This window comes from Panulirus ornatus, chromosome 67 (genome assembly GCF_036320965.1).
Source record: "Panulirus ornatus isolate Po-2019 chromosome 67, ASM3632096v1, whole genome shotgun sequence".
In the NCBI taxonomy this organism is placed as follows: Eukaryota; Metazoa; Arthropoda; class Malacostraca; order Decapoda; family Palinuridae; genus Panulirus; species Panulirus ornatus.
This window is the reverse complement of record NC_092290.1, coordinates 13,307,149-13,330,674: the sequence shown is the minus strand read 5'-3', so window position 1 is coordinate 13,330,674 and position 23,526 is coordinate 13,307,149. Positions and strand designations below refer to the sequence as shown.

The window sequence follows — 23,526 nt, the reverse complement described above, 5'->3', positions numbered from 1 at the left end:
GATGTGCTGGAAATGAGATGTTTGAGGACAATGTGTGGTGTGAGGTGGTTTGATCGAGTGAGTAACGTAAGGGTAAGAGAGATGTGTGGAAATAAAGAGAGCGTGGTTGAGAGAGCAGAAGAGGGTGTTTTGAAGTGGTTTGGGCACATGGAGAGAATGAGTGAGGAAAGATTGACCAAGAGGATATATGTGTCGGAGGTGGAGGGTACGAGGAGAAGAGGGACACCAAATTGGAGGTGGAAAGATGGAGTGAAAAAGATTTTGTGTTATCGGGGCCTGAAGATGCAAGAGGGTGAAAGGAGGGCAAGGAATAGAGTGAATTGGAGCGATGTGGTATACCGGGGTTGACGTGCTGTCAGTGGATTGAATCAAGGCATGTGAAGCGTCTGGGGTAAACCATGGAAAGCTGTGTAGGTATGTATATTTGCGTGTGTGGACGTATGTATATACATGTGTATGGGGGGGGGGGTTGGGCCATTTCTTTCGTCTGTTTCCTTGCGCTACCTCGCAAACGCGGGAGACAGCGACAAAGTATAATAAAATAATAAATATATATAGTGAGTGGTGGGATGAAGAAGTACGATTATTAGTGAAAGGGAAGAGAGAGGCATTTGGACGATTTTTGCAGGGAAAGGGAAAAAATGCAATTGAGTGGGAGATGTATAAAAGAAAGAGACAGGAGGTCAAGAGAAAGGTGCAAGAGGTGAAAAAGAGGGCAAATGAGAGTTGGGGTGAGAGAGTATCATTAAATTTTAGGGAGAATAAAAAGATGTTCTGGAAGGAGGTAAATAAAGTGCGTAAGACAAGGGAGCAAATGGGAACTTCAGTGAAGGGCACTAATGGGGAGGTGATAACAAGTAGTGGTGATGTGAGAAGGAGATGGAGTGAGTATTTTGAAGGTTTGTTGAATATGTTTGATGATAGAGTGGCAGATATAGGGTATTTTGTTCGAGGTGGTGTGCAAAGTGAGAGGCTTAGGGAAAATGATTTGGTTAACAGAGAAGAGGTGATAAAAGCTTTCCGGAAGATGAAAGCCGGCAAGGCAGCAGGTTTGGATGGTATAGCAGTGGAATCTATTAAAAAATGGGGTGACTGTATTGTTGACTGGTTGGTAAGGTTATTTAATGTATGTATGACTCATGGTGAGGTGCTTGAGGATTGGCGGAATGCGTGCATAGTGCCATTATACAAAGGCAAAGGGGATAAGAGTGAATGCTCAAATTACAGAGGTATAAGTTTGTTGAGTATTCCTGGGAAATTATATTGGAGGGTATTGATTTAGAGGGTGAAGGCTGGTACAGAGCATCAGACTAGGGAAGAGCAGTGTGGTTTCAGAAGTGGTAGAGGATGTGTGGATCAGGTGTTTGCTTTGAAGAATGTATGTGAGAAATACTTAGAAAAGCAAATGGATTTGTATGTAGCATTTATGGATCTGGAGAGGGCATATGATAGAGTTGATAGAGATGCTCTGTGGAAGGTATTAAGAATATATGGTGTGGGAGGCAAGTTGTTAGAAGCTGTGAAAAGTTTTTATCGAGGATGTAAGGCATGTGTACGTGTAGGAAGAGAGGAAAGTGATTGGTTCTCAGTGAATGTAGGTTTGCGGCAGGGGTGTGTGATGTCTCCATGGTTGTTTATTTTGTTTATGGATGGGGTTGTTAGGGAGGTGAATGCAAGAGTTTTGGAAAGCGGGTCAAGTATGAAGTCTGTTGTGGATGAGAGAACTTGGGAAGTGAGTCAGTTGTTGTTCGGTGATGATACAGCGCTGGTGGCTGATTCATGTGAGAAACTGCAGAAGCTGGTGACTGAGTTTGGTAAAGTGTGTGAAAGAAGAAAGTTAAGAGTAAATGTGAATAAGAGCAAGGTTATTAGGTACAGTAGGGTTGAGGGTCAAGCCAATTGGGAGATAAGTTTGAATGGAGAAAAACTGAAGGAAGTAAAGTGTTTTAGATATCTGGGAGTGGATCTGGCAGCGGACGTAACCATGGAGACGGAAGTGAATCATAGGGATGGAACCATGGAAGCGGATGTGAATCATAGGGTGGTGGAGGGGCCAAAAATCCGGGGAGTCTTGAAGAATGTTTTGAAGTGGAGAACATTATCTCGGAAAGCAAAAATGGGTATGTTTGAAGGAATAGTGGTTCCAACAATGTAGTATGGTTGCGAGGCGTGGGCTATGGATAGAGTTGTGCGCAGGAGGGTGGATGTGCTAGAAATGAGATGTTTGAGGACAATGTGTAGTGTGAGGTGGTTTGATCGAGTAAGTAATGTAAGGGTAAGAGAGATGTGTGGAAATAAAAAGAGCGTGGTTGAGAGAGCAGAAGAGGGTGTTTTGAAATGGTTTGGGCACATGGAGAGGATGAGTGAGGAAAGATTGACCAAGAGGATATATGTGTCGGAGGTGGAGGGAACGAGAAGTGGGAGACCAAATTGGAGGTGGAAAGATGGAGTGAAAAAGATTTTGAGTGATCTGGGCCTGAACATGCAGGAGGGTGAAAGGCGGACAAGGAATAGAGTGAATTGGATCGATGTGGTATACCGGGGTTGACGTGCTCTCAGTGGATTGAATCAGGGCATGTGAAGCGTTTGGGATAAACCAGGGAAAGTTGTGTGGGGCCTGGATGTGGAAAGGGAGCTGTGGTTTCGGGCATTATTGCATGACAGCTAGAGACTGAGTGTGAACGAATGGGGCCTTTGTTGTCTTTTCCTAGCGCTACCTCGCACACATGAGGGGGGAGGGGGATGGTATTCCATGTGTGGCGAGGTGACGATGGGAATGAATAAAGGCAGACAGTGTGAATTGTGCATGGGTATATATGTAAGTGTCTCTGTGTGTATATATATATATGTGTACATTGAGATGTATAGGTATGTATATTTGCGTGTGTGGACGTGTATGTATATACATTGTGTATGGGGGTGGGTTGGACCATTTCTTTCGTCTGTTTCCTTGCGCTACCTCGCAAACGCGGGAGACAGGGAGAAAGCAAAATGAATGAAAAATAAATATATATATATATATATATATATATATATATATATATATATATATATATATATATATATATATTTTTTTTTTTTTTTTTTTTTTTTTTTTTTTTATACTTTGTCGCTGTCTCCCGCGTTTGCGAGGTAGCGCAAGGAAACAGACGAAAGAAATGGCCCAACCCCCCCCCCCCATACACATGTACATACACACGTCCACACACGCAAATATACATACCTACACAGCTTTCCATGGTTTACCCCAGACACTTCACATGCCTTGCTTCAATCCACTGACAGCACGTCAACCCCTGTATACCACATGACTCCAATTCACTCTATTTCTTGCCCTCCTTTCACCCTCCTGCATGTTCAGGCCCCGATCACACAAAATCTTTTTCACTCCATCTTTCCACCTCCAATTTGGTCTCCCTCTTCTCCTCGTTCCCTCCACCTCCGACACATATATCCTCTTGGTCAATCTCTCCTCACTCATTCTCTCCATGTGCCCAAACCATTTCAAAACACCCTCTTCTGCTCTCTCAACCACGCTCTTTTTATTTCCACACATCTCTCTTACCCTTACGTTACTTACTCGCTCAAACCACCTCACACCACACATTGTCCTCAAACATCTCATTTCCAGCACATCCATCCTCCTGCGCACATCTCTATCCATAGCCCACGCCTCGCAACCATACAGCATTGTTGGTACCACTATTCCCTCAAACATACCCATTTTTGCTTTCCGAGATAATGTTCTCGACTTCCACACATTTTTCAAGGCTCCCAAAATTTTCGCCCCCTCCCCCACCCTATGATCCACTTCCGCTTCCATGGTTCCATCCGCTGACAGATCCACTCCCAGATATCTAAAACACTTCACTTCCTCCAGTTTTTCTCCATTCAAACTCACCTCCCAATTGACTTGACCCTCACCCCTACTGTACCTAATAACCTTGCTCTTATTCACATTTACTCTCAACTTTCTTCTTCCACACACTTTACCAAACTCAGTCACCAGCTTCTGCAGTTTCTCACATGAATCAGCCACCAGCGCTGTATCATCAGCGAACAACAATTGACTCACTTCCCAAGCTCTCTCATCCCCAACAGACTTCATACTTGCCCCTCTTTCCAGGACTCTTGCATTTACCTCCTTTACAACCCCATCCATAAACAAATTAAACAACCATGGAGACATCACACACCCCTGCCGCAAACCTACATTCACTGAGAACCAATCACTTTCCTCTCTTCCTACACGTACACATGCCTTACATCCTCGATAAAAACTTTTCACTGCTTCTAACAACTTGCCTCCCACACCATATATTCTTAATACCTTCCACAGAGCATCTCTATCAACTCTATCATATGCCTTCTCCAGATCCATAAATGCTACATACAAATCCCTTTGCTTTTCTAAGTATTTCTCACATACATTCTTCAAAGCAAACACCTGATCCACACATCCTCTACCACTTCTGAAACCGCACTGCTCTTCCCCAATCTGATGCTCTGTACATGCCTTCACTCTCTCAATCAATACCCTCCCATATAATTTACCAGGAATACTCAACAAACTTATACCTCTGTAATTTGAGCACTCACTCTTATCCCCTTTGCCTTTGTACAATGGCACTATGCACGCATTCCGCCAATCCTCAGGCACCTCACCATGAGTCATACATACATTAAATAACCTTACCAACCAGTCAACAATACAGTCACCCCCTTTCTTAATAAATTCCACTGCAATACCATCCAAACCTGCTGCCTTGCCGGCTTTCATCTTCCGCAAAGCTTTTACTACCTCTTCTCTGTTTACCAAATCATTTTCCCTAACCCTCTCACTTTGCACACCACCTCGACCAAAACACCCTATATCTGCCACTCTGTCATCAGACACATTCAACAAACCTTCAAAATACTCATTCTATCTCCTTCTCACATCACCGCTACTTGTTATCACCTCCCCATTTACGCCCTTCACTGAAGTTCCCATTTGCTCCCTTGTCTTACGCACTTTATTTACCTCCTTCAAGAACATCTTTTTATTCTCCCTAAAATTTACTGATAGTCTCTCACCCCAACTCTCATTTGCCCTTTTTTTCACCTCTTGCACCTTTCTCTTGACCTCCTGTCTCTTTCTTTTATACTTCTCCCACTCAATTGCATTTTTTCCCTGCAAAAATCGTCCAAATGCCTCTCTCTTCTCTTTCACTAATACTCTTACTTCTTCATCCCACCACACACTACCCTTTCTAAACAGCCCACCTCCCACTCTTCTCATGCCACAAGCATCTTTTGCGCAATCCATCACTGATTCCCTAAATACATCCCATTCCTCCCCGACTCCCCTTACTTCCATTGTTCTCACCTTTTTCCATTCTGTACACAGTCTCTCCTGGTACTTCCCCACACAGGTCTCCTTCCCAAGCTCACTTACTCTCACCACCTTCTTCACCCCAACATATATATATATATATATATATATATATTCTTTCTTTCTTTTAAACTATTCGGCATTTCCCGCGTTAGCGAGGTAGCGTTAAGAACAGAGGTCTGGGCCTTTGTGGAATATCCTCACCTGGTCCCCCTCTGTTCCTTCTTTTGGAAAATTAAAAAAAAACGAGAGTGGAGGATTTCCAGCCCCACGCTCCCTCCCCTTTTAGTCGCCTTCTACGACACGCAGGGAATACGTGGGAAGTATTCTTAATCCCCTATCCCCAGGGATAATATATATGTATATATACATATATATATATATATATATATATATATATATATTCTCTCCATGTGCCCAAACCATAGCCTGGAGAGAATGAGTGAGGAGAGATTGACCAAGAGGATATATGTGTCGGAGGTGGAGGGAACGAGGAGAAGAGGGAGACCAAATTGGAGGTGGAAAGATGGAGTGAAAAAGATTTTGTGTGATCGGGGCCTGAACATGCAGGAGGGTGAAAGGAGGGCAAGAAATAGAGTGAATTGGAGTCATGTGGTATACAGGGGTTGACGTGCTGTCAGTGGATTGAAGCAAGGCATGTGAAGCGTCTGGGGTAAACCATGGAAAGCTGTGTAGGTATGTATATTTGCGTGTGTGGACGTGTGTATGTACATGTGTATGGGGGGGGGGGGTTGGGCCATTTCTTTCGTCTGTTTCCTTGCGCTACCTCGCAAACGCGGGAGACAGCGACAAAGTATAAAAAAAAAAAAAAAAAAAAAAAAAAAAAAAAAAATATATATATATATATATATATATATATATATATATATATATATATATATATATATATATATATATATATATATATAACATTGTTACGAACATGTGCGCGTGTGCCCACATGTTCGTGTATATAACGTGTGTGTGTCCTTGTGTATAGAGATGTCTTTCTCTGAGAATGGCTCCGAGTTTCTGTTCCCACCAAGCATTAGGTTTGATGATTTAATTTTGAAGCCAGATGGTCATTTGTCCTTGAGCTGTCAATCAAGAGGAGTGTGAGCCGCCCAGAATGTGCGTCGCTACAATACCCCAACCAATCACAAGTGCTCTTAGTCCCATAGTCAATCAAGGGTGGTGTTATAGCTAGCAGGGCGGAGACTTGTCTTTGTAATAAATACCCATGACACCCGCTGAGCTCTCTCTCTAGCCCAGCGAGGTGAGTGGTTACCCCTACGTTTAAGCCTGTTAGCCCATTACCCGAGTACTGTGCTGTAGGCCCGTTACCCGAGTACTGTGCTGTAAGCCTGTAAGCCCGTTACCCGAGTACTGTGCTGTAAGCCTGTAAGCCCTTTATAATTATCACTGTAATGTAATCGAAGAACTGTCATAAAGGAAAGAGATCTCCTGGCTTGAAATCTTATCTGGAATGTTAATTCATGTACAAATGTTAATTCATGTTCAATGTTAACCTATGTTCAGTGTTATGTTAAACTCATGTTCAGTGTTAACGTCAATGATTCATGCCTGATTTATGTGCTTATCTTTGTACACTTCAATTCTTCTTCATTATAAGTAGATTTAATGTAATGCTGGTCTTTAATTTAATCCCATAACGTTTAGATAGAGTTATCCTGAGTTGTGCAACATAACAGATCTAACGTCCTTGCAAAGACAAGGATTAATGTAGTATTTGTAACATATATATGTTACTGGCGACCTTGCCCCAACAAGTATTGAGTTCGTAACAATATATATATATATATATATATATATATATATATATATATATATATATATATATATATATATATATATGTGTGTGTGTGTGTGTGTGTGTGTGTGTGTGTGTGTGTGTGTGTGTGAGCGTGTATTCATATACCTCCGCGTTGTACATTTAGGTCCGCCAAAATGCTATCTGCTGGCTATGTGCGCCTGTTAGGAAATGGCCGGTGTAGACCCCATTGCTCACCAACGTGAGACGAAGGGTATTCGAGTACTTAGTACTCGAGTACTTATTTCCTATTAGCCAGGCCCATAGCCTAGCGGTAGAATTCCCGCCTGTATCACAGGGGTCCCGGGTTCGATCCTGGCTGTTGGAGGTTTGTATGTTCTATGAAGGTGCGCGTTCCTATACACTATATTCGTGTATATATATATATATGTATATATATCTTTTACGGGGAAAGAGTTTTACACTGGTGTTGCCCTATCACTTATCCTTGTTTATATGTACCATGTCCACATACACACAGCAGCCATAGCCAGGTACCCATTCATCAACCAGCCCCGAGGGAAGGATGAAGACCTGAGTTGGGTGTGGGCTGCCTGTCACTCTCAGGATTCGTACTTAAGTGGACACGACCACAGGCCGCCGAAGCCATGCGAACCCGACCCTACGAGCTGACCCACGCAGACCCATGGTCAGTAATGCTAACCACTACACCACGGAGCCCCGAGAATACAGGATCACAAATTTTAAGTCATCAGACTTTGTTATTAAACCCGTTTGATGACGTCAACAGTCATAGGGAGTGACAGAAACTTGTTACAACAGATATGAAAAAATATTTCTATGACATAAGAGTGACAGATTTAACATTATCATTGTGAGATGCTGACAATATACGAAAATTCTAAAAAGTTGTGGAGAAAAAATCCAGCTTGTAAATCTCTCTTTCTTCCAGCACCGTAAAAACAGATAATCACACTCACACACAGACACACACACACACACACACACTCATATATATGCACACACACCACACACCATGAACAAACAAGCTTATGACTACCCAAGCAAATAACTTAATTTCCCCTTAGTTACGCGTATGTCAACTGCTATATTACTGTAATATAACTAACGTGACATTCTTCATTACTTAATGTTTACCAGTGCCCAACCACAACATCACTGCAGTTCATCCAACGTGTAACTACTCATCACTTAAAGTCCAGCTAAACACCACTAAATGGAAGGTCCATACATTTATTTCACCTCCATTTTGTTTCTCTAAACATTTCATTTGTTATTATAAATGATCATACATTTCATTCAAACAGTTGCTCACGATAAAAATCTATTTATGTAAGATTTCGTAAGCACTTGAATGAATGAATAATTTCATGAATTCATTCTAATTCTTCCGAGTCTGTCAAGAAGACCAATGAAAAAAAGAAAACACTGGAAGGCCGGATTGGGCCCACGGGCCGCTTGTCGAATAACAGCCCTGAGCTACAGGATTCGCTCCGTAAACCAATATCTGTCACCCTGATTATTTAGATGTACCTCACTCGTGTGCTTATCCAAAGTGTGGAAGCATCCATCCCTACCTTGATCATACGACCCATCCCAGGTCTGTAACATCTCATATGTATATAGCTACCCGAATGGCTGCTTCGGTTCGAGAAACCTGTCCTTTTTCTTATATGTCGAATTATCTGAATATATAACCACACAGGTACACATGTACTTACCCCAGATTCCCTTCACGCCTTTCTCACGCAAGTAATTGGCATAGGTCGGGATCACATCCAGTTTCAGGGACCTGTCGAAGTCATTTCATCTCATAAATATGACAGTAAGATAAACATTAGAAAACTGAAACGAGTCTACATGTTGTGTATGCGGAGAGTGAGTGAAGTGGCTGGGCTGTGGTATTTCTAAAAGAGATATACGAAAGAAAGAGGCGTATTTTGGAGAGCAATATTGAAAGAGCTTTTTAAATAAAAACTAACAGTGCCTTTTGGGAAACAATCAATCAAACAGTGTTGAGGAGAATGAACTGATGTGTTGTTTACAGGAAGCATATCAATCAGGCATATTAAATGAACAGACACAACACTGGCTTTAGGGAGACAATCAATCAAATATATCAAACAGATAGAATTACTCCCGTTTATTTTTCCTTTTGGGGGAAAAGCCCTCGTCGAGAAACGAAATGATATTTACATCTTTTGTGCAGATAGATCACAAGAGAACACATGGTTCGTGAATGTACTGGTAGACACAAGGATTTCTGTATCCCTGGATAAGCTTCGAATTCTCGTGTCGCCCTCGAAACAACCCAGGCTGGTGTGTGTGTGTGTGTGTGTGTGTGTGTGTGTGTGTACACACGTAAAAGAGTAAAGACATGGTACATACGTATATACAAGGTTATGAGACAGAGTAGAGCGAATGTAAAACTCTCTCTCCGTGACAGACAAACAGTGATTATAAATAGCCAGCAAATAACACACACACACACACACACACACACACACACACACACACACACACACACACACACACACACACACACAAGTACTAATGTAATCATTAATGTACAATCAGAGGAAACATGGTTGTTAAGGCTATCCATAATGCTCTCCTTAGCAGAATTAACGTGTAGTAGTTGGGATTTTAACTAAGAATTAAGAATTCAGTTTACTTGAACAAGAAACTGTGACCACGAAAAGAATCGAGGCGTTAAAGACAGTGTGGTCTTTGTTTCCAGGGTTACGAATCATCATAGCAGGTGGTCATCCCACGTCTCGCGCTTGTTGAGAGATTTACCAATTACAGATCATCTCTTAAAGTTGTTTAGTTAGTAATAGTGAGAAGAGTACCACATTGTACGACTAACAGGAGTAACGCAGTGATTAAGTTTTTCCATTGTTTATAGTAAGTTTGTAACTGTAAGTTAGCAGTAAGAGTTAAAGTTCTAAACTCACGAGATCTGGCATCGTCCATAGCAGGTCCCTTATCTAACTTGTACAATGAAATATTCGTGGTGTTCATGTAAGAACATACGCGAAGAAAGTAGAAATCAAAGACACAACGAAAATGCATCGAGTATAGAAACTGAACTAACTGCCTTGTTGATACAGTAAATGGCATCTCGAGTTACGCAGAACAGAGATAACGAACGTCATTGCAGGGTCGTTTAGTACCACAATAGTAGAGAGACAGCTTGCAGTGCTGCTTGCCAGGCCCGGAAGGCATAAGGCAACATCTACCAGGACATTCATCACTTTAATTCCAACATGGCAACAGTAGGGGCCGAGTGGTAACGGGGGACGAAGCGCCAATAGGGTCCGAGAGAGAACCTCAGCAGTGTGGAGGAGGAAACGGTGAGCCGCATTAAGGACGTACGAAGGGCGCGCCTCACCGCTGCGAACAGTGCACATACTGTCCGACCTGACCTGGGAAATGTGGGCTGTCGCTGAGCAAAGACTACCGCACGCCCGGACTCTCATGCACCTAAAGACCGACCGAACCAGAGGGATGTGGTCCGTCGCTGAGCAAAGGCTCCCGTGCAGCCGGTCGGCTATACAGCAAAGATCATATCTCTAAGACACGTGTACTCAGTTATGATCCCTAACGTGAAAGTTTAAAAATGGAGAACGAGCAGAGCCGCCAGTCAGCAGGAATTACGGTGTACAGCATTTGAGCTGACCATTACTTTAAGTGCACTGAAAGAGCTACCTCACTTGTGTTTAGTCTTAGGATATGTTTTCACACGTGCAACGGATCTGGTTCTACTAAGATTTCTGTCTCACTTGTGAATCAAGAAATTTCAGTTATCATTAACAGGGGTGTTAGGATACATGCTACATTACTTCTACTGCTGTTATTACATTTAGTTATCACATGTAAGAATGTTAGCGGCCTTCCCTTAGCCTTAGGAAAGTGAGTGGTCACAGTATACCTGGCAGTTCACTGGCCTAGTTGGGTTGTTAATGTTATTATATAAGCCTCATGGTAATCTTCATTGGTCATAAGCATTATCAACTCACTATTAGCGTTTTTATTCGTTTTCATAACCATATATATGAGTCCACGGGGAAAATGAAACACGATAAGTTCCTAAGCGCACTTTCGTATAATAATCACATCATCAGGGGAGATACGAGAAAAAAATGTCAGTTGAAATTCAACAATGAGCCGTAACTATGACGCCATTAGGTAAACAGGTATATATATATATATATATATATATATATATATATATATATATATATATATATATATATATATATATATATATATATATATATAAAATGGAAGTAAGGGGAGTGGGGGAGGAATGGGATGTATTTAGGGAATCAGTGATGGATTGCGAAAAAGATGCTTGTGGCATGAGAAGAGTGGGAGGTGGGTTGGTTAGAAAGGGTAGTGAGTGGTGGGATGAAGAAGTAAGAGTACTAGTGAAAGAGAAGAGAGAGGCATTTGGACGATTTTTGCAGGGAAAAAATGCAATTGAGTGGGAGATGTATAAAAGAAAGAGACAGGAGGTCAAGAGAAAGGTGCAAGAGGTGAAAAAAAGGGCAAATGAGAGTTGGGGTGAGAGAGTATCATTAAATTTTAGGGAGAATAAAAAGATGTTCTGGAAGGAGGTAAATAAAGTGCGTAAGATAAGGGAGCAAATAGGAACTTCAGTGAAGGGCGCAAATGGGGAGGTGATAACAAGTAGTGGTGATGTGAGAAGGAGATGGAGTGAGTATTTTGAAGGTTTGTTGAATGTGTTTGATGATAGAGTGGCAGATATAGGGTGTTTTGGTCGAGGTGGTGTGCAAAGTGAGAGGGTTAGGGAAAATGATTTGGTAAACAGAGAAGAGGTAGTGAAAGCTTTGCGGAAGATGAAAGCCGGCAAGGCAGCAGGTTTGGATGGTATTGCAGTGGAATTTATTAAAAAAGGGGGTGACTGTATTGTTGACTGGTTGGTAAGGTTATTTAATGTATGTATGACTCATGGTGAGGTGCCTGAGGATTGGCGGAATGCGTGCATAGTGCCATTGTACAAAGGCAAAGGGGATAAGAGTGAGTGCTCAAATTACAGAGGTATAAGTTTGTTGAGTATTCCTGGTAAATTATATGGGAGGGTATTGATTGAGAGGGTGAAGGCATGTACAGAGCATCAGATTGGGGAAGACCAGTGTGGTTTCAGAAGTGGTAGAGGATGTGTGGATCAGGTGTTTGCTTTGAGGAATGTATGTGAGAAATACTTAGAAAAGCAAATGGATTTGTATGTAGCATTTATGGATCTGGAGAAGGCATATGATAGAGTTGATAGAGATGCTCTGTGGAAGGTATTAAGAATATATGGTGTGGGAGGAAAGTTGTTAGAAGCAGTGAAAAGTTTTTATCGAGGATGTAAGGCATGTGTACGTGTAGGAAGAGAGGAAAGTGATTGGTTCTCAGTGAATGTAGGTTTGCGGCAGGGGTGTGTGATGTCTCCATGGTTGTTTAATTTGTTTATGGATGGGGTTGTTAGGGAGGTAAATGCAAGAGTTTTGGAAAGAGGGGCAAGTATGAAGTCTGTTGGGGATGAGAGAGCTTGGGAAGTGAGTCAGTTGTTGTTCGCTGATGATACAGCGCTGGTGGCTAATTCATGTGAGAAACTGCAGAAGCTGGTGACTGAGTTTGGTAAAGTGTGTGGAAGAAGAAAGTTAAGAGTAAATGTGAATAAGAGCAAGGTTATTAGGTACAGTAGGGTTGAGGGTCAAGTCAATTGGGAGGTGAGTTTGAATGGAGAAAAACTGGAGGAAGTAAAATGTTTTAGATATCTGGGAGTGGATCTGGCAGCGGATGGAACCATGGAAGCGGAAGTGGATCATAGGGTGGGGGAGGGGGCGAAAATTCTGGGGGCCTTGAAGAATGTGTGGAAGTCGAGAACATTATCTCGGAAAGCAAAAATGGGTATGTTTGAAGGAATAGTGGTTCCAACAATGTTGTATGGTTGCGAGGCGTGGGCTATGGATAGAGTTGTGCGCAGGAGGATGGATGTGCTGGAAATGAGATGTTTGAGGACAATGTGTGGTGTGAGGTGGTTTGATCGAGTGAGTAACGTAAGGGTAAGAGAGATGTGTGGAAATAAAAAGAGCGTGGTTGAGTGAGCAGAAGAGGGTGTTTTGAAATGGTTTGGGCACATGGAGAGAATGAGTGAGGAAATATTGACCAAGAGGGTATATGTGTCGGAGGTGGACGGAACGAGAAGTGGGAGACCAAATTGGAGGTGGAAAGATGGAGTGAAAAAGATTTTGTGTGATCGGGGCCTGAACATATATTATCCCTGGGGATAGGGGAGAAAGAATACTTCCCACGTATTCCCAGCGTGTTGTCGAAGGCGACTAAAAGGGAAGGGAGCGGGGGGCTGGAAATCCATCCCTCTCGGTTTTTTTTTTTAATTTTCCAAAAGAAGGGACAGAGAAGGGGGCCAGGTGAGGATATTCCCTCAAAGGTCCAGTCCTCTGTTCTTAACGCTACCTCGCTAATGCGGGAAATGGCGAATAGTATGAAAAAAAAAAAAAATATATATATATATATATATATATATATATATACACACACATATATTCCCTCCTAAAATCCTATCTCCCAGAACCGCTCAAGGCTAAAGATGTTTACAACAAGGTTGTTGGGAGGGAATACTTAAACTGTGGAGCAGTAAGTCATTAATGAATTTTGGCAAAACTCTCTACAAACTCTCTTCCCAATTAACAGTGGCGTTGGATGTGGGTGGGGGATTGGGACGGGTGGAGGGGGGGACGTGTGTACTGTGTTATCGCCCGCGGAGGCAGATAACAATGAGTCAGTAGAATCAGGCTACACACACACACACACACACACACACACACACACACACACATACACACACACACACACACGCACACACACAAACACACACACACACGCACACACTGAGGCGAGTTGTCAAGTATTATTTTCAGAGGAAAATGAAAAAACTATTCATTCGCATCGCTTTTACACATATGACTTTACCTCCCCGTTTATATAACGAGCTGTTTCGGTTCACAAGCCTTATAAAACCTCAGGGAATGTATTTCGTGTTCTGGCGGTGAAAAGTGTTGAAGATTAAAGATACTGGCTCAATACTTTCTCTTAAAGAACGTAAAAGTACAAAATGTTCGCAGATGATGTTTATGTTTCATCTCCACCGGGTTACATTTACACATGTAAGTAATTCAATCATCAAATTGGTAATAAGGCAATCAGCACTTTAGTTACCGTTGAGCGCAAATAAATGAATCAATGAATAAATAAAAATAATGATGACAGCAATGATAATTATGATAACAATACTATTACTACCACTACTACTGCTACTACTACTACTACTACTACTACTACTAATAATAATAATAATAATAATAATAATAACAATAATAATAATAATAATAATAATAATGATAATAATAATAATAATAATAATAATGATAATAGTAATAATAATGATAATGATAATAATAATAATAATAATAATGATAATAATAATGATAATGATAAATACTAATGATAACAATAATGACGATAACAACCATAACAGAGAGTCTACAACTTTACAAATAGAGATGAGTTGATCAAGCACTTGAGCTTAACTAATCTTCTAATTTGAATGGACACTATTATTGTCATGTGATTTACAGATACCAAACAAAAAGACCTGATCTGCTCGGGTCAGGCTGCTCCTCATCATCAGATATCGAGAAAGTAAAAGAGTCGTCGGTACAAATGAATAATCACAAGATCAAGTCCAGCATGAGAAAAGATTTGCAGTCTCTCGTGGATGAACCTGGAGGCATCGGCGTGGCCAGACCAACCATAGATCGTCAGTGAGGTAAGTATATATGGTGGCATCATTTACAGGAATTTCCTCAACATAAATTTTGGTTTTTCTGTGAGATATGGTCAACTCTCACTCATTCTAAAGGCTAACGGGCATCAACTCCTTCACAACTCTTGTAGAACCTGCGAACCTTCTCCCTGCCATTCGATTCGCCCACCAAACACGAATCCCACGTCTTATCGCACCCGTATATACCACAAACTCTCTCTCCTCCCTTAATGGTATTGGGCTAGTGTCAATATACGTCGTGGAGAGGTAAACATACCTCGTAAATGATGGCAGGTGTCGACGTCGTGAAAGTTTCTCGTCCAAACACAATCGGATGGGACACCTGTGTGTGCCTCTCTGACTATCTATTCTCCTGATAAGGTACTTGGGGCATGCCGGGTTCCCAGGTTTACTCAGAGCGGCGCGGCGACTGCGTCTTGCGCACAGATACTTGACGAAGCTCGAGCCTCGGTTAACAGCGTCTAACACAACGTGTAGGTGGTGGTAATGAAGATGATGGTATTATCGCCTACAGAAGCCTAGGAAAGGGACACTGAAAAGATGGTTATACTGCAAGGGGGTCTCTTTCCTCCCCAGATGTTAAGTTGTTACGGAATAAAACAGAGCAAAACTGGAGGAGGTGAAGTGTTTTAGATATCTGGGAGTGGATTTGGCAGCGGATGGAACTATGGAAGTGGAAGTGAGTCACAGGGTGGGGGAGGGGGCTGGGTTTTGGGAGCGTTGAAGAATGTGTGGAAGGCGAGAAAGTTATCTCGGAAAGTAAAAATGGGTATGTTTGAAGGAATAGTGGTTCCAACAATGTTATATGGTTGCGAGGCATGGGCTATAAATAAGGTTGCACGTAGGAGGATGGACGCGTTGGAAATGATATATATGAGGGCAATATGTGGTGTGAGGTGGTTTGATCGAGTAAGTAAGGAAAGGGTAAGAGAGATGTGTGGAAATAAAAAGAGCGTGGTTGAGAGAGCAGAAGAGGGTGTTTTGAAGTGGTTTGGGCACATGGAGAGAATGAGTGAGGAAAGATTGACCAAGAGGATATATGTGTCGGAGGTGGAGGGAACGAGGAGAAGAGGGAGACCAAATTGGAGGTGGAAAGATGGAGTGAAAAAGATTTTGTGTGATCGAGGCCTGAACATGCAGGAGGGTGAAAGGAGGGCAAGGAATAGAGTGAATTGGAGCGATGTGGTATACCGGGGTTGACGTGCTGTCAGTGGATTGAATCAAGGCATGTGAAGCGTCTGGGGTAAACCATGGAAAGCTGTGTAGGTATGTATATTTGCGTGTGTGGACGTATGTATATACATGTGTATGGGGGGGGGGGGGGGGGTTGGGCCATTTCTTTCGTCTGTTTCCTTGCGCTACCTCGCAAACGCGGGAGACAGCGACAAAGTATAATAAAAAAAATAAAATATATATATATATATATATATATATATATATATATATATATATATATATATATATATATATATATATATATATATATATGAAGATGAAATAGCCATGAAAGGAATGAGAGAAGGGTACAGGATCCTTAGTACAAATTCACATCACTATAACTATCTTGCACCAAATATAGAGTCTGTTATCTGTAGTGTATTTGAAAAACTTTTTTTGCACAAAGGTCAGTTGGTCTGCTCCACCCACCCCGCAACCAAGCCAACAAGCGGACGTAAATATCCATCAATCCTATTATCCTCACCCGAGTTAGCCTTGCCATTTCGAAGCAAACTAGAGGGAAAAGGTAGTGGATAGAAAAACGTGAGCTTTGTTAGGGGGTTATGTGTAATGCGCTAAGAAGGAAAGGGAAAGAGTGAATGTGGTGTTTCTTCTGATCATATATATCCTTTTCAACGTTCTAAATATTTCTAGGAAGCATTGACCCCTAAAACAAGTTTTTTTTTTTTCTTTCCCCTCTGTAGAGATGACCTATTGTGAACCCTACAGCTCGGTATCGAACTGCGCACTCCGCCCACAGGATTCGAACCCATACAGTCGTGAGTGTTGTGCGGGGGAAATAAATGAAAAAAATAATTATCATTAGTGTGCAGTGAGAGACATCGCTAACCTCCAGGATGAACAGCAGACGTCTGTATACAACTGTGGGCTGTCTGGTGTCACGATCCTAAACACACCAAGTTTCTTCGCCGGGTGACTATGCAGTTCACAAGCAATATACGAACACTGGAGAGAGAGAGAGAGAGAGAGAGAGAGAGAGAGAGAGAGAGAGAGAGAGAGAGAGAGGGAGAGAAGTGTGAGCGGCGACGCTGCAAGGGCTACACATCGCAAGCCAGGCTGACCACAGGTGGGCTCCAGGCCCTCTGGAGGAGCGGTTGTGGAGGGGAGTGGGTGGGTGTGATACGACACCAGCGTCTCTGCGTTGTTGGACTTAGTACGTCTCTCTCTCTCTCTCTCTCTCTCTCTCTCTCTCTCTCTCTCTCTCTTACCCATCTGCTTTGAAAGGGGTGAACGTGGCCGCCATCATTCCACGGAAGGGGAGTCGAGCCTGCTGAAAACAGAAGAAAAACAAGAGACTTCAGGATTTGTCTCGAATTTGAAAAAAAAAAAAAGATATTACATGAAAGATTATTTTTTTGTCTCCTGAGCTTAAAGGTATGTATTTGCGTTAGGAGCTAATTAAATGTTTGTTGTTTGGTCAGGGTGAAGGAAATCCACACCAGTTATTATTTCTTCGTGTATAAAACACACACGCACAAAAAATGAGCTTAAATACTCCAAGATAAGAGAGATTAAGAAATAGTTATTCTTCATGAAACACACTGACGTATAAGGGACTATAACACACACACATACACACACACACACACACACACACACACACACACACGCACACACAGACGACAAAGACAGATAGACAGACAGACTGACAGACAAACAGACACAGACACAGACACAGACAGACACACACACACACACACACGCATACACACACACACACACACACACACACACACACACACACACACACACACACACACACACACACACACGACACAGAAAGACAGACAGACAGACAAAGACAGACAGACAAAGACAGACAGACAGACAGACACACGACACACACAGATAGACAGATAAAGACACACACACACACACACACACACACACACATAAACACACACACATAAACACACACACAAACACACACACACACACACAAACACACACACACATACACACGCGCGCGCGCTATGCTGTGACATACTAGTTATTTCCGTACTTTTAACTCACATATCTTCTCGGTGAAAGTCGCTAATTTCCGCACATTAGTCGGTCACCTTGCGTCTAAACGATCCATTTCCTTCTTTATTTAATGGTTAAGGAGGTAGAGAGGTGCCACACTACGCAGCTGGTGCAACATGAGCAGCAGTATAGCCTGCATGTGGAAGACCTGTAATTTATCCTTAAAGGTAGCGAGAAAAGGCAAAGAAATACGAACGAAGTCAGCGACTTGACTTACCATCTTTTGGAGTCGACCGAAGTGTGTCCTGTAAAGGAGAAGAGACATCATGGTATAAGTGATATGTTGAGAGAGGGAGTATCTATCTCTCTATCTATCCATTTAGTTATAACAGGAAGGTCACAGAAATGCTTGTGAATATACATACACGTCCACACACGCAAATATACATACCCATACATCTCAATGTACATATATATATACACACACAGACACATACATATATACATATGCACACAATTCACACTGCCTTTATTCATTCCCATCACCACCTCGCCACACATGGAATAACATCCCCTTCCCCCCTCATGTGTGCGAGGTAGCGCTAGGAAAAGACAACGAAGGCCCCATTCGTTCAACACTCAGTCTCTAGCTGTCATGTAATAATACCCGAAACCACAGCTCCCTTTCCACATCCAGGCCCCACACAAGTTTCCATGGTTTACCCCAGACGCTTCATATGCCCTGATTCAATCCATTGAAAACACGTCTACCCAGGTATACCACATCGATCCAATTCACTCTATTCCTTGCTCGCCTTTCACCCTCCTGCATGTTCAGGCTCCGATCACTCAAAATCTTTTTCACTCCATCTTTCCACCTCCAATTTGGTCTCCCACTTCTCCTCGTTCCCTCCACCTCCGACACATATATCCTCTTGGTCAATATTTCCTCACTCATTCTCTCCATGTGCCCAAACCATTTCAAAACACTCTCTTCTGCTCTCTCAACCACGCTCTTTTTATTTCCACACATCTCTCTTACCCTTACATTACTCACTCGATCAAACCACCTGACACCAGATATCGTCCTCAAACATCTCATTTCCAGCACATCCACCCTCCTGCGCACAACTCTATCTATAGCCCACGCCTCGCAACCATACAACATTGTTGGAACCACTATTAATTCAAACATAGCCATTTTTGCTTTCCGAGATAATGTTCTCGACTTCCACACATTCTTCAAGGCTCCCAGGATTTTCGCCCCCTCCCCCACCCTATGATTCACTTCCGCTTCCATGGTTCCAGATCCACTCCCAGATATCTAAGACACTTTACTTCCTCCAGTTTTTCTCCATTTAAACATACCTCCCAATTGACTTCACCCTCAACCCTACTGTACTTAATAACCCTGCTCTTATTCACATTTACTCTTAACTTTCTTCTTTCACACACTTTACCAAACTCAGTCACCAGCTTCTGCAGTTTCTCACATGAGTTAGCCACCAGCGTTGTATCATCAGCGAACAACAACTGACTCACTTTCAAAGCTCTCACATCCAGAACAGACTGCATACTTGCCCCTCTTTCCAAAACTGTTGCATTCACCTCCCTAACAACCCCATACGTAAACAAATTAAACAACCATGGAGACATCACACACCCATGTTGCAAACCTACATTCACTGAGAACCAATCACTTTCCTCTCTTCCTACACGTACACATGCCTTACATCCTCGATAAAAACTTTTCACTGCCTTCCCCAGAGCATCTCTATCAACTCTCCAGATCCATAAATGCTACATGCAAATCCATTTGCTTTTCTAAGTATTTCTCACATACATTCTTCAAAGCAAACACCTAATCCACACATCATCTACCACTTCTGAAACAACACTGCTCTCCCCCAGTGTGATGCTCTGTACATGCCTTCACCCTTTCAATTAATACCCTCCCATATATATTACCTTTGGTCGAGGTGGTGTGCAAAGTGAGAGGGTTAGGGAAAATGATTTGGTAAACAGAGAAGAGGTAGTAAAAGCTTTGCGGAAGATGAAAGCCGGCAAGGCAGCAGGTTTGGATGGTATTGCAGTGGAATTTATTAAAAAAGGGGGCGCCTGTATTGTTGACTGGTTGGTAAGGTTATTTAATGTATGTATGACTCATGGTGAGGTGCCTGAGGATTGGCGGAATGCGTGCATAGTGCCATTGTACAAAGGCAAAGGAGATAAGAGTGAGTGCTCAAATTACAGAGGTATAAGTTTGTTGAGTATTCCTGGTAAATTATATGGGAGGGTATTGATTGAGAGGGTGAAGGCATGTACAGAGCATCAGATTGGGGAAGAGCAGTGTGGTTTCAGAAGTGGTAGAGGATGTGTGGATCAGGTGTTTGCTTTGAAGAATGTATGTGAGAAATACTTAGAAAAGCAAATGGATTTGTATGTAGCATTTATGGATCTGGAGAAGGCATATGATAGAGTTGATAGAGATGCTCTGTGGAAGGTATTAAGAATATATGGTGTGGGAGGCAAGTTGTTAGAAGCAGTGAAAAGTTTTTATCGAGGATGTAAGGCATGTGTACGTGTAGGAAGAGAGGAAAGTGATTGGTTCTCAGTAAATGTAGGTTTGCGGCAGGGGTGTGTGATGTCTCCATGGTTGTTTAATTTGTTTATGGATGGGGTTGTTAGGGAGGTGAATGCAAGAGTTTTGGAAAGAGGGGCAAGTATGAAGTCTGTTGTGGATGAGAGAGCTTGGGAAGTGAGTCAGTTGTTGTTCGCTGATGATACAGCGCTGGTGGCTGATTCATGTGAGAAACTGCAGAAGCTGGTGACTGAGTTTGGTAAAGTGTGTGAAAGAAGAAAGTTAAGAGTAAATGTGAATAAGAGCAAGGTTATTAGGTACAGTAGGGTCGAGGGTCAAGTCAATTGGGAGGTGAGTTTGAATGGAGAAAAACTGGAGGAAGTGAAGTGTTTTAGATATCTGGGAGTGGATCTGTCAGCGGATGGAACCATGGAAGCGGAAGTGGATCATAGGGTGGGGGAGGGGGCGAAAATTCTGGGAGCCTTGAAGAATGTGTGGAAGTCGAGAACATATCTCGGAAAGCAAAAATGGGTATGTTTGAAGGAATAGTGGTTCCAACAATGTTGTATGGTTGCGAGGCGTGGGCTATGGATAGAGTGGTGCGCAGGAGGATGGATGTGCTGGAAATGAGATGTTTGAGGACAATGTGTGGTGTGAGGTGGTTTGATCGAGTAAGTAACGTAAGGGTAAGAGAGATGTGTGGAAATAAAAAGAGCGTGGTTGAGAGAGCAGAAGAGGGTGTTTTGAAGTGGTTTGGGCACATGAAGAGAATGAGTGAGGAAAGATTGACCAAGAGGATATATGTGTCGGAGGTGGAGGGAACGAGGAGAAGAGGGAGACCAAATTGGAGGTGGAAAGATGGAGTGAAGGAGATTTTGTGTGATCGGGGCCTGAACATGCAGGAGGGTGAAAGAGGGCAAGGAATAGAGTGAATTGGAGAGATGTGGTATACCGAGGTTGACGTGCTGTCAGTGGATTGAATCAGGGCATGTGAAGGGTCTGGGGTAAACCATGGAAAGCTGTGTAGGTATGTATATTTGCGTGTGTGGACGTATGTATATACATGTGTATGGGGGTGCGTTGGGCCATTTCTTTCGTCTGTGTCCTTGCGCTACCTCGCAAACGCGGGAGACAGGGACAAAGTATAAAAAAAAAAAAAAAAAAATATATATATATATATATATATATATATATATATATATATATATATATATATATATATATACCAGAACGCATGTAATGTACACATATCATTGCCGACCTCTGAGTCGTCTGGAGATCTGGACACTTGATTTATCCTTACAATAATATCATGAATACAAATGAAGGATAGTAGAGGACCCAGGACAAACCCTGAGGGAACTCAGCTAATAACAAGCGACCAGGGTGACGATTCACCCTCCACTGCGGTCCTCTCTCTTCCTATCACGTCTGTAACGTAGTCAGGCCTTTATCCATTTTTGGGAGTCCAGAGATAAGATATCCATTGAGAGAAGAGAGAGAGAGAGAGAGAGAGAGAGAGAGAGAGAGAGAGAGAGAGAGAGAGAGAGAGAGAGAGAGAGAGTTGCACTATTGCCAGGGTAGGTGGAGGAGCAACCTTGGACGAGAGCAGGCCAGCGCATGCGCGCGCACACACACACACACACACACACACACACACACAAAGATGAATTTTGTACCAAGCCACGTACACGTCATTAGAGTGATGGAACTTCTCTCATCCTATATCCCTTATTCTCATCGTATCATGGCATATATTACCCAGGTCTAAGAACAAAAGGTATCCTCTACCATAACACTAACTAATGGGAGACATGACGCTTTGTCTTACTAAGCATTAGATGTGAAGCGCAGTTTTCACTGATTTAAAATGAGGGAAAGAAGTGAGGTAACATTACAGTTTCGGACATACGACTGTTTGCGGTCAAAATGAAGGTCAGAATCGATCAATAGACATCAAAAACCATTGGAAAACAATTTCAACTAAGTCAAGCCTCACAAAATTAGGTAGTAATACCAAAAGTGACGCACATAACACCCAAAGTGGTCCTTCTAATACCAAAGGTGAACCTTATAATACCAAAGGTGATGTTTATAAAACCAAAAGTGGTACTTTTAATACCAAATGTGATGCATAAACATACCTGTTAGCCTTTAAGATGCGAGACTCAGAGGAGCCTTGATATAAGAGCTGTAACGTTCCTTAGACGGCAGTCGACTGGGCTCGCCAGCAGATCATACTGTACACACAGGGGCACTAACTCCGTTTTCTGTAATTCTCTCCCCTACAACTACGCTTTCTTGTGGTTCCGTTCCTGGGTTCTTTTTCATTCGAATATATGCTGTTCTCTCAGTGGTTAATCTCGGTGGAAAACAGATTCCATTAAGTAGATATTTGTGGGAGCATTTCAATTCCATGTTGATATATTCACAAATTCAAACACAATTCTGTTATAACTCAGTGTTATTTTACTGCATACCAACGATGAAAATGGGGATCTCCACTGTATAATGGAAGTGAGAAAGAGAAATGAGAATGGGGAAGATATCATATATATATATATATATATATATATATATATATATATATATATATATATATATATATATATATATATATTTTTTTTTACTTTGTCGCTGTCTCCCGCGTTAGCGAGGTAGCTCAAGGAAAC

The 23,526-nt window shown here is 42.2% G+C and overlaps 1 protein-coding gene across 4 annotated transcripts in view; it reads right to left on the bottom strand.

The window, feature by feature from the left end:
* Positions 1 to 23,117, bottom strand: part of LOC139747219 (N-acetylneuraminate lyase-like) — a 223,768-nt gene extending 200,651 nt beyond the window's left edge. Inside the window, exons 1-4 of one of the 4 annotated variants that reach the window (XM_071659252.1) lie at positions 22,999 to 23,117; positions 18,551 to 18,578; positions 17,517 to 17,578; positions 8,909 to 8,979 (exon numbers count right to left, since the gene is read on the bottom strand). In XM_071659252.1, the coding sequence (XP_071515353.1) occupies positions 8,909 to 8,979; positions 17,517 to 17,578; positions 18,551 to 18,553 (136 nt within the window). In that variant the 5' untranslated portion in view covers positions 18,554 to 18,578; positions 22,999 to 23,117. The remainder of the gene's footprint in view (positions 1 to 8,908; positions 8,980 to 17,516; positions 17,579 to 18,550; positions 18,579 to 22,998) is intronic. The other 3 variants (XM_071659253.1, XM_071659254.1, XM_071659255.1) reach the window with 3 other exon arrangements.
* Positions 23,118 to 23,526: the final 409 nt, after the last annotated feature.